This window comes from Sminthopsis crassicaudata, chromosome X (assembly GCF_048593235.1).
Source record: "Sminthopsis crassicaudata isolate SCR6 chromosome X, ASM4859323v1, whole genome shotgun sequence".
Classification (NCBI taxonomy): Eukaryota; Metazoa; Chordata; class Mammalia; order Dasyuromorphia; family Dasyuridae; genus Sminthopsis; species Sminthopsis crassicaudata.
This window is the reverse complement of record NC_133623.1, coordinates 757,382-770,567: the sequence shown is the minus strand read 5'-3', so window position 1 is coordinate 770,567 and position 13,186 is coordinate 757,382. Positions and strand designations below refer to the sequence as shown.

Below are 13,186 nucleotides of genomic sequence, written 5' to 3'. Positions count from 1 at the left end.
GCGTGCTACGGTGGAGGGGAGGCGTGGGATTGTCTAACTCGCAACATTCTCCCGAGAACTCATTTCTCATTTCCTGTCCGTGGGATTGACCACCATGAGTCAAGCTTCCTTCCCTCCAGAGCGTGTCTCCCCAGATCCCCAAAGCTTATTTCGATCAAAGCTTGGCGTGGGGAGCGGGGACTGTACCCGTGCCCTCCCGTGCTCACAGTTGGGTTTGGGATGAGAGGATCCACCGGGCTGAAAGAAATACTGAAGTTCAAGCATTCCCCCCACCCCCAAATAAAAGTTCACAGGCAACAGCGTCAACTTGTGCACCTCAAACAGCACTGAAAACGAGGTAGATAAAGAAAAGTAACTGGACTAGAACCGAACCTGGAGTTACAAAAATGATACATCTCCAGCCACACTCAATCTAAAAATCACAGCAGAAAAAGTGCCTTTTCAACTTTCACAGATTTTTTTTTGCAGTCAAATCATTAGAAGTCATGCTTGGTAGAAAATTGCAAGGAAGGGGTAAAAAACAAAACCCAAAAAACAAAAACAAAACAAACAAAACAAACAAACAAACAAACAAACCCGGACGACCATTGGTCGTGTAACAGGAAATCCTTGGAAACACTGCGTCCTCGGCTCGAGATCACTGGCCGCTCTCCTCCCGGGCGTCTCCGACTCAAGTTGCTCCACGATCCGGGAACTCAGGCCACGTAGCTACCAAGATGGGGTACTGTGCAGCAGGCTCACACTGGGGAGCACGTGTCTGCTCCTAAAAGGGTATCCCGGTGAAGATTTTCAGGTGTGTCGGGGCTGGGGAGATGTAGAGCTCGGCAGGGATGGGCCGGGCCCTCCAGCCAGAGCGGGCTCTCGCCGAAGACGTTTCTTTGATCGGTTTGAGTCGGAGTGAATTTGGGGGGCAGCTTGTGGGGGGGCATGGAGGGGCGTTTCCCATTCCTCAGAAAAGGTGAGAACAGCACTGTTATCTCAAAATTACGAAATGATGCAAAATCCTCGAGTAGAAAACTAGCCAGTCTGTACAAAGTGCCTAGAGTCTGAAGGAATGGAAAAACGGAAAGGGCCTCCAACAGTGCCGAGATACAACAGTTATCTTCAACTTGTTCCGGACTCACTGTTCTAGGTCCGTGTTTTGAGAGAGAGAGAGAGAGAGAGAGAGAGAGAGAGAGAGAGAGAGAGAGAGAGAGAGAGAGAGAGAGAGAGAGAGAAGATATCGAGACAGATCCAGCTCTGTGGCTCTATCAAGTTCTCCCTGGCTGCTGCGCTCTCCATGGACGCAGCAGGACATTCGCCATCAGCTTCAAACAAATCTCCTTTCCAGTAAAAACCTGAAAAGACTGGGATTATCACAAGGCACTGCCAAAAGTCTGCAGGCAAACGAGGAGGGGGGACGCTCTCGGCGGGCCGGAGGGGGCGTCTCACACGGGAGCCATGAGAGCGTCAGCAGCCGCGCTGTCCTTCCTCGGGGTCGGTGGCGTCTCTGGGCAAAGCCCAGGCCTGTTCACGAGCGACGGGGTCATCCGTGAAAAGAAAACGGTTCAGAGGAAGTCTTCCCGGTCAAAAGAAGAGCCCTGATTCTCAATGGCTGCATTACTGGGGGCATTTATATGTACCAGCGTGCAGGGCACGCCGCCTTTGAGTCAATGAGTTTCAGGGATCGGAAAACGTGAGGGATACGGGAAAAGACGCTGCAAGCATTCAAGCTACGTCTGCTGTGGTGGGTTAGAGTTGGTGTCATGACCCCCGCCCCCCCCCCCCCCCCCTGTGCTGAATTCTGACAAGTCATGTATACTTGACATGGGTGAGGAGGCCCACGTTCTCTTTAGGGGGCAGACCAAGTAAAAGTCATCTCATTGGCCAAGCCTCGGGACACGTTCTTTAAATCTCATCTGCGAGAGGTCAAAACCAGTGACTAGGGGAAAGCGTTGGGAAGATTGGGTAAAAGGACCTCGAAGGGACCCCTGAAGACACGGACAAAGGTCCTGGAACCTTTCAAGTCAACGGGAAAGAGTTCAAGTACCTCTAGGTGTCTGGAAGGCTGAGCCTCAGAATCGAGGCTCTTTTGGTTTCAGAGGCCAAGTCCAGGGAGGCTCCAAGGAGGTCTCGTGGGGAACTTCAGGAAGGGAAGAGGAAGTGGGGCTGCTTTCCTCAAACAACACATGACACGTCAGCTCAGACTCTGGCCAAGGCCCAAAGCCTTCCTTTCCAGGCTGTTTCCAACCAAGCTTCTCCCCCCTCCCTTCCTGTCCTCCCTTCCCCTGCGGTCCCCTCCCATCCCCCTCCCCAACTTTCTCACTTAAAGGTCACAGCTCCCCCCCTCCCCCCCAAAGTAGTTGCCTAAGTTCCAAAGCTGGGCTGGCCCAAGTACGTTTGCTACCAGAGAAAGAAACGCACATGAGGGGCTAGAACCTTCCAGTCCTTTTCCCCCAGAGTCCCAAGGAACCCTCTGAGGGCACCCACAGCCAAACACACTCGTCAGCTGCCTGTGGCACAGAGGAAACAAGGAGATCACAGAACACCGAGTAGTATAAAGAACTGTCCCAGTTGTTGGTCACACACCCTGCCTCCCGACCCCTATATGGCACAACGCTGGTTGGTTCCTGCGCCCAAGATGACGGGGAGAGGGGCGCAGTCCAAAGGGAGCGTGCCGGGGCGGGGCACCAGCCAGATGGTTCCTTCTGTTCATATCCCCGAAGGTGGTCACGGGAAGCCGTCCCCGCTGGCTTGGGGCGACGAGCCTTGGTCTTAAATTCAAGGTGGCGACGCGTGAAGGTGGTCGATGGGCTGGACTGTCGAGAACACGTGACAAGGTTCCCGCTTCGCGCGGATCGTCCTGAGCGGGACGTGAGATTTACGACCGAGGCTCATCGGGCCGAATGGTGGTAGAGGAGGAGTAAAGCGGCCTTGGAGGCGAGGTGGTGGTGTAAAGAGCAGCTCTCCACGGCCGGCCGGGGATCCGGAATGGGGGTGCGGAGGGCGAGCTTCCCAAAGCATCCTGACCGGTGTTTTACAAGACATCAGGTGGCAAAGTGGGATGAGGGGCTGGAGTACCCGCTGTACAAAGTGACCGTGTCTACAGAATGACGAGTGCACCGCAGCAGGAGGGGGAGGGGACCTTCCTGACGGGTGTATTCACTTGGGCCCGGGGGGGCCTGGGGCCGAGTTTTGCACGGGAGATGGTGGAAAGTTTGGCAAATTCAGCCCGGGTTGGAAAGGGCTCACCGATTGGCCGGGGAGCACTACAGGCTGTGGGGTTGTTCCTGAAATTCCCACCCACTGCACCGGATACCCAGCGGTGCCCACGGTGTTGTATTGGCAGGCGTGGGGCACTCCGTAAGAAGGCAGGGCTCCGGGGAAGGATGGCAGCGAGATTCCTTGAGGCAAGGCTGCTGGGACGGGGCCGCGGATTTGAGAAAGAGATGAGATCCAGGCTGATGTGTAGGCCACCGTGGACGACGGGTTCTGAGGAGGAGAGCGACAGTGACAAGCTGCGCTCGCTTTCTCGGCTGTCACCTGTCCCCGCTCCCCGAAGCCAATCCTCCCTGGGGGCCTCCCTCCCCAGCTCTCCTCCCGGAGAGGAATCTGCTTCTCGAGGGCCGCTGAGCGCCCAGTTCGGGCAAGAAGCCCTGCTGGGCCCGCCCCGCTCACCTCGTGAGTTTTGTTCCAGTTGTCTGTTTCCAATCTTTGTTGATTCTGCTTGAGTTGGTTGAGGCTCGGTTTGATGAGAGCACTCCCCACAGTTTCCTTCGTCCAGTCGTCCACCAGCTTGTGTAGGTCATCGGTGAACATGCCTTTCTTGCTGGCCGGTGACTGCTGGCAAGATGTTGTGCTGTTCACCATGCACATCGGGTCTGCAATGAAGGGAGGAAGGGTGAGGGGGTGTGCTGCGGGACTTGGGAGAGCCCATTACAAGAGACCCTTCCCTTGGGGCCCATAGCCAGACTGGTTGACCCCCGGGGGAAACATCCCATCCGATGAGAGGATGGTGCTACTCAAGCCCTCCTGGGCTTCCTCCCCAGAATCAATCCATTAGCCTTTGGTTTTCCCTCTGTTCTCCATGGCCGGCCCATAGCAGAACCTGGCACACAGAAGGCACTTAATAAATGCTGACTGACTCTTGTCCCAACTCTCCCGCTCATGCCACTATGAAGACAAGTCTATGAAGTGACAGCCCTCAGACCTGGCTGTCACCCGAATGCCAGGAGGTTCTGATCAGTAGAAATGGTTTTTCAGGCCAGACCGGGTTAAGGAGTGTCCTGGAGTGCGGCCAGCTGGGGAGAGGTCCAGAGCTAACCCCACGCGTGAACTGACACAGGGGCCCTCCTCCGGCGGCTACTCGGGACGGGCAGGCAACAAGACAAATTCTTCCAGTCTAAATGGGCTGCCTTTGTTCACGCTCGGGCACGGGTATGGACACCGAGTTTCCTCCCCACCACTAATTAAGTCCCCCAAGGAAAACTCAGAAACTGTTGGGCTCAGTCCCCTTTTTTAAAAACGTTCCAAGACCATTTCTATTTCTTGTCAGGTAGGCCATGGGGAGGCTCTTCAGATACCCCCCCTTTTTTTAACCAGATGACGCCCCAAGTTTACCTGTAGCAACAATACCATTGTCCACGTGTGTCAAAGATTGAGGGCGACTTCGTAGTTTACTCTTGAAAGATCTTGGACGTCGAGGAGATGCAGGCTGCAGCGGCAAGTCAGAGGATTCTGACTTGCTGTCTTTGATGGATCGGAGACGATTGTAAAGCTCCTGGAGTTCTCGGTTTTGTTGAGCTTGAAGGCTCACTACCTCTTGGATGTGTCTGAAGAGCCAAAAGAGAACAACGTCAAGTCAGAGTGAGGGCACGCCCACGCACGGGCAGAGAAGCACATGAACAGCAGGCCCGGTTTGGGGGCTTCGCTTAATGGATCTGGGTGTGGGGACGGACGGTAGTGTGATGCGGGATCTGGGACCACATTAAGGTAGGCACGGCTTCTGGAAGGAGGGAGGTCCGCCATCCTAGGTGCTGTCATTTAAAAAAGGCCGTCACTAAATTGGAGAGCAGCTGGGAACAAGCCGGGGGCGGGGGGGGGGGGGGCGCCCTTCTAAGCCACAGAACAGATTTTACTTAAACTTCCAAAGAAAAGAGGGATTTCTTAGAGGAGTTATCAGTAAACACAAACGAGGCATTAGAAGACTTTGAAAAGAAAAGCAGAAAGTCAGCTTTTGCCACTCCAAGCTACCCCCGTTACCAAGTACATTCTGGACTTTTCGGGACCTTTTTGGAGTTCGTGTCAATTCTACCTGCCTTTGGCTTCTTGAGCCCAAATCCTGAGCTTGGAAAGCCAAGTATGAGAGATGACAAAATCATTACTTACTTTTCCCGTAATTTCTGGAGTTCCATTTTTAGGTCTTCGTCTTCAATTTCAGACTCATTATCGCTACTCATCGGGGACGATGGAGAATAGAAGAGTGCGCTCTGAGTCTGAATGAAGGATGGTTCTTCTTGGATTGGTAAGCAACAGTTTCTCTCTTCACCGGGACTTCCGGCCAGCTCTTCTGAAGGGCCGAGAGGTGTGGAAGATTCGCTCTCGGAACTCGGGTGTGTCCAAATTGCAACCATTGGTCTATCCTTTAGCCATAGCTCAGGTCCTGATTGTATACTACTTTCTGTAGCAGAAGTATCTTTCTCTGGAGTCATGGAGGTTGCATCATTGTCACATGGGCCGGCAGGTAAAAGGTGTTCCCCTTCTTTCAGAGCTGGGTCATCGTGGCGAGGTTCAAGGCAGGAACTGAGGCCTGGTGATGAAAGCCAGTCCTCTTTGGCAGCAGCTTTGCTGGGGCCACTCAGGAGTTGTTTGGTTGTAGATGCGTGGTCTTGTTCACAAAAATCAACTTTTTTCACCTGTTGATGAGGTACAGTGATCACCTGAGGCATGAAAAGAATGGCACAGAGAACGTCCTCAGGGGCAATCTGCAAACCACTAGCTGCTTTGAGGGAAGCTGAAGCCTGATAAAGGACCCCAAAGACTAATAAAAAGGACCCCAAAGGTTGATAAAGGATTCCTAAAGACTGATAAAAAGGCCCCGCAAAAGGCCAAGATACCCACCTGTTATGTTGATAAAGGGGCCCCCAAAAGAACCCCAAAGGCTGATAAAAATAATCCCAACCGCTGATAAAAAGAACCTCAACCACTGACTGTCCTCCCCATAAATCAGGCCCAGAGCATTCATTCCATCCTGGCAGGGCCACCTGCAAGAAGGGCCCCAAGCCAGAGAAAGCGAAAACCCGCTACTTGAACAAAGAACGCAGAGAAGAGAAGCCACCCAAGAGACGCAATGCTACCTGAGGCCTAGGGCGTCATGACCAAAAGGAAATTCCAAGTCCACGTCCCGCACCCCATCCCCGCCTCCCCGAAACGAGTGAACAGAGAATCAAGGAGAGATACCGACCTGGAAGCGGCCTCGCTGGAAAGAGCCAGTTGCCACGCAGTTGTTAAGAGCGGGTTCGGCTGTGGGAGGCAGCGAGGTGGAAGCAGCTCTGGATCTTAATTCTAGCTCATCTGCAAATAAGAGCAGCGGTTGTCAAGATTTCCCATGTTTATCAGACCCACCCCCCTCCCCAAAAGTGTAGAAGAAAGAAACTCCACTGGGCCTACAGAGTTTACAAGGTGTCAGCGCGAGAGTGCAGGACAATGAAGTGAAATGGAGAACGGGAAGGATTTGGTTACAGAAGGCAAAGGACCGTGACACTAGCATGCATGGGACATGTTGCAAACGTGAGGTTGGGGGAAAGGGCCTAGCACTTGTTTACGAAAACCAAAATCCCCGAGGGAGATGAGAGGAGATGTCAGCGAGTCTATGGCCCTGACTGTAAGCCTGCTCTTCTGATGGGCTTTGGCTCTCTCACCAAAGCCGGGTGACCAGAGTCACCTGCGAACCCAGCTTCTCAGTTGGCAAGTTTAAGATTTCTTGCTAAAAGGCATTTTGAGACTAGGACAAACAGAGCTTAGGCCAAGATACCCACCTGTTATGTGTGGATGGAAAGTACCACTGCTGCCGCTGCCGCTACCACTGCCGCTGCTGCTGCTGCTGCTGCTGCGCTGCCGCTGCCACTACCGAGCTACGCTGCTGCCGCTGCTGCTGCCGCTGCTGCTGCCGCTGTCACTCGACATCGAAGCTGCATCCCCTGGAAGGGAAGCATGAGGCATCGGCTCCTAAAGGAGAGAAGAGAAAGGAGAGATCAGTAGAGATCATTGGCCGAAGGTTTCGCGCAAGGCCTGACGTCTAGTAGGTGCCGTAGAAACCCTTCCATCTGCCCAACAGTCCATCCTTCCTGCCTGCCTTCTTCCCTTCCACCCCAAGGACCTGGGATCGGGGGTCCCCGAGGGGCCATACAATTTGGGAAGAGCTAGAGTTCTGTTCTGAGAGATTCCTGGAAATCTAACTACCACTTATGTGGCTCCTGAAAGGTCCAAAGGCCGGTTCAGGCTCTCCTACCCAGAAAGCTTCAGGCAGTGTCTGAACCAGAGCCTCAATCCCAGCCAGCAAGCAGTGCCCCCCCCCCCAGCCAGGGGGACAGGGAGGTATCGGGCAGAGGCTGACACGGAAGCAGAACAGTCCCTGTTCAAAGCTCACAGGAAAGAACGGACCCGAGTCCTGCTCTCTTCCCTTAGGCTGCCCAGAAAGCCAGCGAGACACATTCCTTTAAGGAAAGCTAGCCTTGGAGTGGGCCATCCAACCCGAGGGGGTTCCCAAGTGTGGGTGCCCTCTGACTTCACTGGGCTTCTGTCTACAGGCTACCTCTGAATCTCCTGCCAAAGACGGGGAGCCACCAGCACCCCAATCTGGCACCAATACTACCACCCCCCAAAACCAACAGCCTGCCTGAGGGCTTTCTGCTCCCTTTGGGAAAAGGCCCTTTAGGGGCACAGCTAGATGGAGGCGCAGTGGCTAGAGCACCAGTCCTGAAATCAGGAGGACCCGAGTTCAAATGTGGCCTCAGACACTTCACACGTCCTAGCTGTGTGACCTTGGGCAAGTCACTTAACCCCAAATGCCTCAGCAAAAAAAGAAAAGAAAAGGTCCTTTATATCTACAAGAAATGTTGCAAGAGATTTCTAAAACAATGAAATAAAATTCTGGGAGAAATAATTTTAAAAGCTAAGAAGAAAAAGTAGTATGACTTACTAAAAGGCTGTGAAAACTACAATGGCCCAAACAATAAGAAATCACTGCCCACAGGACACGTAACACTTGATAGATTGTTGAATAATAAACATCAGAAAAAAAGCAAAAGATTGAAAAAAAAATGAAAACATAAGCAAATATGAAAACCAATTGATTCATAAAACCACGGAGAGATTTAAGAATCCCTTGAATCCCTTAAAACCATGAATTTTAAGAGTTACTCTGAATTTCCTTCCAAAGAATGGGAGCCACCAGCACCCCAATCTGGCACCAACACTACCACCCCCCAAAACCAACAGCCTGCCTGAGGGCTTTCTGCTCCCTTTGGGAAAAGGCCCTTTTAGGGGCACAGCTAGATGGCGGCGCAGTGGGTAGAGGACCTGAGTTCAAATGTGGCCTCAGAACAACTTCCTAGCTGTGTCACCTCTTTGACAAGTCACTTAACCCCAAATGCCTCAGAAAAAAAAAAGAAAAGAAAAGAAAAGAAAGAAAAGAAAAAGGCCCTTTTAAGAGAGTTGCTCTGAATCTCCTTCCAAAGAATGGCACCCCAATCTAGCACTAACACCACTACCCCCCAAAACCAACAGCCTGCCTGAGGGCTTTCTGCTCCCTTTGGGAAAAGGCCCTTTTAGGGGCATAGCTGAGAGAGTCCCAACCCTAAAGTCAGGAGGAGCAGAGTTCAAATGTGGCCTCAGACACTTCACACTTCCTGGCTGTGTGACCCAAGTGGCTCAGCCAAAAAAAGAAAAGAAAAAGGCCTTTTTAAGAGAGTTACTCTGAATCTCCTTCCAAAGAATCTGATATTAACACTACCCCCCCAAACTAACAGCCTGCCTGAGGGCTTTCTGCTACCCCTACCTTTTGAAAAAGGCCCTTTTAAGAGAGTTACTCACGTGTCTCAGTCCTAAGGAGTGCAACAGGGAGCTGAAGAGAAAGATGACATGGTTCTGGGGGAACTCACCAGCCCCGTGAGCCCTCATCAGATGTCTCAGAAGGGCACACACTAAGCACAGCCAAAGCATCTCTGGCTTCAGGGTTGTCAGACACTAAGTTAGGGATTTCCTGCCCGTGAGTTGCTAACAAATGCAGAGCCACCCCGTGTGTTCGGCACCTAGGCCCCGATAGTTCTGTGGCCTATCAACCAGCCTGGAAATTTCTCCAGCCTCTGCTACGGATCCTTTTGTACCCGAGGGATCATGGGAAGTGCTACTCTCAGGATGGACAAGATGGCTTGAGGACCCTTTCGATCTCAAAAAGCATGGTGGTGTGTCTGCCCCTCCATCTCCTCCTGTCCCTAGCCCAGGTCTACTCAGTTCACCGGAGGGCTTTTAGGCCTCCTCTGCCCGGCCCCGCCTCAGCTACCTGATTATGTCCTACAAAGGGGTGAGGTGAGCACAAAGGCCCCACCCTCGGGCGGGCACAATGGCTGCCCGTTGCTTAACAACCAGCTGAGCTGACCTGAGGGTCAAGCAAGGGGTTTTTCGGTCAGAGCCGAGAGCGTGTCTACGCCAAGCGTGGGCTCCCGCCTCCTCTGGGCCGGCCCACTTTGCCCTCTGAGGAAAGAGAAGGGGAGAAGAGGGTAGGGGAGGATGAGAGATACTTACATGTGAATCCAACTCAATGGCTACAGAAGCGGACACACTGGCTGGCTCCCTTTTGAACACGACAGCCGCACTAGAGGGTGGAGCCACAGCAGAGGGAGATGGAAAGTCCTGCTGCGTGGCGGTCCGCCGTGCAAGGCTGCCTTGGCTTCTGTGGTACCCTGTGCCCAGAAGTTCCGACCCAGGCCCACAGGGCATCTCCTCAGCCGAGGAGGAAGAGGAAAATGGAGACTCTGCATTTGGGGTGTCTCTCTGACTCTCGGGGTACAGGCCAGTGGTGCAGTGCTCTTGATACAGCAAGTTCCTTAATTTTTCATCCAAGGTCTTAATACGGTTGTCAACAAATTCTAATTTTGGAGGTCTTTCACCATCTCCCTCGGGCACTGAGGAGGAATGAAGAGGGGCTGGCTCAAGGCCTGGGCTCTGAGCAAGGATGTCCGAGGGAGGGGTGGAGGCGGCCTCGGTGCTCACAGCCACCGTGGAGGACTGAGGGTTCGGCTCAGACGCACGGCCCCGCAGTGGGACCAGGCTCTCGGGGAGCGCTGCTGCCTCTCCAGGATGGGAAACACCTAAAGCCAGGCGGTCCTCGGCTCGCTGCCCCGAATACACGGGCGGACACGGACCAGAGGCTCGGCGGCTGGACTGCTCAAACTCAACCTGAGCAGGATGTCCCGAAGCAGCAGGGCCGCGTGGACTCCCGGCACAATGGGCCGCTGGCGCCTCGGTCTCGTCCACCTGCCCGAGAGGGCTTAGCTGGGCGGTTTCAGGACCAGTGTGCTCAGAAGTCTTACCGTCTGCTAAATCCTTGGATTCTGGCGTGGATGCCAAAAGCTCTTCCTGGGGCGCGTTAGCTGCCACAGTGAGCGTATCCTGTGAGGAGAGTTCTTTGTTGCTAGTGTTTCCCAAATCTAGAGCGAGAAGAAAAGAAGGTATAAGGCAGGCATCTGACGAAGACTTCAATCTGTGCCGGATACAGACCTTCTGTGGTAAGGGGCTCTGGCCGGGGAGATGGGCAAAGCGGAAACCCCGCCCCCATCTGAACTCAAAAGGTTACCATCGAGACCCTATGGAGAGCCCTCTCTCACCTTCACCCACTCTCATCTTCCCAGGCACTGAGTTCTTACAACAGTTTAGTGTAGAGAGTGATCAAAAGGCATCCCACGAATAAAGGCCATGTCCACATCGCCAAGGACAGCGGCCTTCTGGGCGTCTCCCTAGCTAACTATGAGAAGGAAGGAGGATGTGGGTGCTTTGCACTAGCAACTTTAGCAAAAGCGATTTTAGTCTTTGAAACGACCAGGAAGTCTGTGCCTGATCATTTCTGGCCACGCTTAGGCTGGCAGTGAAGAGAGAAAGAACAGTTTTTCAGGCCTGAAAGCCCAAAGAAGAAATTTCAGAAGCTTCCAACATGGCCACAGAAGCCAGCCTCACCCACCAGGAAAAAAGGAAAAATGGCCAAAGCTTGCCGACTCGGCTCCTTCGGGTGACGAGCAGCCCCGAGGAGCGCAGGGCAAAAAAAGCTGAGGGGGAGCAGCACGTACAGGAACTAGTTCATCTAGACCAGGGATTTCGAAGGTTTGAAGAAAAAAAAAAGGAAAAACAGGATCAAAGAGATTCAGAAACAGAAGCTAACTGAGAAGACCGCTGCTTGAGAACCTCTATTACACTACGACATGGCGTTTTCCTTCAAAAAACGATAGAGAAAATTTACAAGGAAAACAGTGCTCAAAAAGACGAGCTCTCCCCAAGCCTACCACAACGATCCTAGGCCTGGATTGGTAAGCGGGAAAACTGTCAGTACACGTACCCGAAAACAAGAAGAAAAGGGAATTATCCGATTCAGGAAGAGAATAAAACCTTTATCAAACGAACAGGAGAAATCATTGGTTTGTTGTTGTTTTTTTTTCATTTTCAACACCCACCCCCACCCCCACCCCCACAGGAACACTATCATACATATAACAGAACACAAGAGAAATAAGGTTTTGTTACACAATGAATCTCCATTTATACCACAATGTTTTAAAATAAATTCTGTACATTACTTTTGAAACTGGCCAGCTCGTCCTTCTTTTCTCTTCTGTTTCTTTTGTAAAATGCTTTCTATGGCCCTCTTTGTTTTTTGTTTTTTTTTTAAGGCCTCCCTTTACATCCCACCCCTGTCATATGAAAACAAAATAAAACAAAACACGGGGGAAAATCTGTTGTGACAAATAAACAGAACCAAGCAAACTGCACCACACACAAAAAGGATCTTTCTGCCCTAACTCCCATCGCTTCTTTGGCAAAAGGCAGAGGACCCGACTCATCATTAGTCTTCTGGAAACATCGCACTGGCCAGAGGCTTTCGGTCTTTCAGAGTGTTGGGTGTTCCAGCCGGCTAGGAAGGCTTCCCTGGCTTCTGCTCCCTTCACTGGTCTCTGAGATCGGCGCCGTCGGGTTTTCTGAGGGCACCGTGGCCTCCTGGGCTGCGCTCGGGTTTCTGGGGCCTGGCTTTTCCCTTGGTCCTTTTGGGTGCGCTTGGATCCTCTCTCCCTTACCCCCCATTGCCCCCCGCCCTCCAGTCTGAAGGGATGCCCCCCACTGAGTTCGGTATCTTTCTGCACCCGACTGTCCGGCCCTCCTCGGTCCGTTTCAGAGAGGAACGAGCTTCCTCCGTCGCCCCAGCTCTTCCCGCAGGTCTGAGAACCGGACCGTCCTTTTCGTGCACGGCGGCCGAGAGCGCGGCCAAGCGCCTCCGGCTTGCTCTTCCTCGGGCTTTGCCAAGAGGGTCTCTGTCTCCTTAGCCTCCCTTCCTGCTCCTCTCCCCATCTCTCCTCGGGGCCTGGGATTTCCTCCTCACGCTGTCTCAGGGGCTCTTGGAAGAGATCCAAGGTCTGAAGGGGACCCCTGTTTCTTTCTGCCCCGGTAGCGTTAGTCCAACCTCATTGCCCGTTCCTCTTCTGGGAGCTTCCCTGCCTCTCTCTGGGCTCCTGCTGGGAGCTTCCCTGCCTCTCTCTGGGCTCCTGCTGGGAGCTTCCCTGCCTCTCCTTGGATTTCTCTGGACTCCTGCTGGGAGCTTCCCTGCCTCTCCCTGGATTTCTCTGGACTCCTGCTGGGAGCTTCCCTGCCTCTCCCTGGATTTCTCTGGACTCCTGCTGGGAGCTTCAGAGTTTCTTCCTCCTCAGCTCTGGGCTTTTCAGCACGGATGCTAGAAGCTCCTCTCCTCCTTTCAAGCTCCATCTCCCCCCGCCCCATGATAGCTCAGCTTGGCAGGAAAAGCTCTTCCCAGCTGCAAGCTGTCGCGAGGGCTCCCTTGGCCTTTGGGATATCAGCGGCCGGGGCTCCGGGGATGCTGCCTGTACTTCTTTGGCAGTGAGGATCTTCAAAACAGGCCTGGATACTTCTTATTTATGTTGACATCGAA

At 53.1% G+C, this 13,186-nt stretch overlaps 1 protein-coding gene across 1 annotated transcript in view; it reads right to left on the bottom strand.

The window, feature by feature from the left end:
• Positions 1-2,535: 2,535 nt before the first annotated feature.
• The window catches only part of WNK3 (WNK lysine deficient protein kinase 3), a 52,381-nt gene continuing 41,730 nt past the window's right edge, over positions 2,536-13,186 (bottom strand). The window contains exons 18-26 of the mRNA XM_074277623.1: positions 9,784-10,688; positions 9,587-9,732; positions 7,158-7,206; positions 7,017-7,104; positions 6,443-6,552; positions 5,368-5,918; positions 4,600-4,811; positions 3,658-3,860; positions 2,536-3,471 (exon numbers count right to left, since the gene is read on the bottom strand). Of these exons, the coding sequence (XP_074133724.1) occupies positions 3,142-3,471; positions 3,658-3,860; positions 4,600-4,811; positions 5,368-5,918; positions 6,443-6,552; positions 7,017-7,104; positions 7,158-7,206; positions 9,587-9,732; positions 9,784-10,688 (2,594 nt within the window). The 3' untranslated portion in view covers positions 2,536-3,141. The remainder of the gene's footprint in view (positions 3,472-3,657; positions 3,861-4,599; positions 4,812-5,367; positions 5,919-6,442; positions 6,553-7,016; positions 7,105-7,157; positions 7,207-9,586; positions 9,733-9,783; positions 10,689-13,186) is intronic.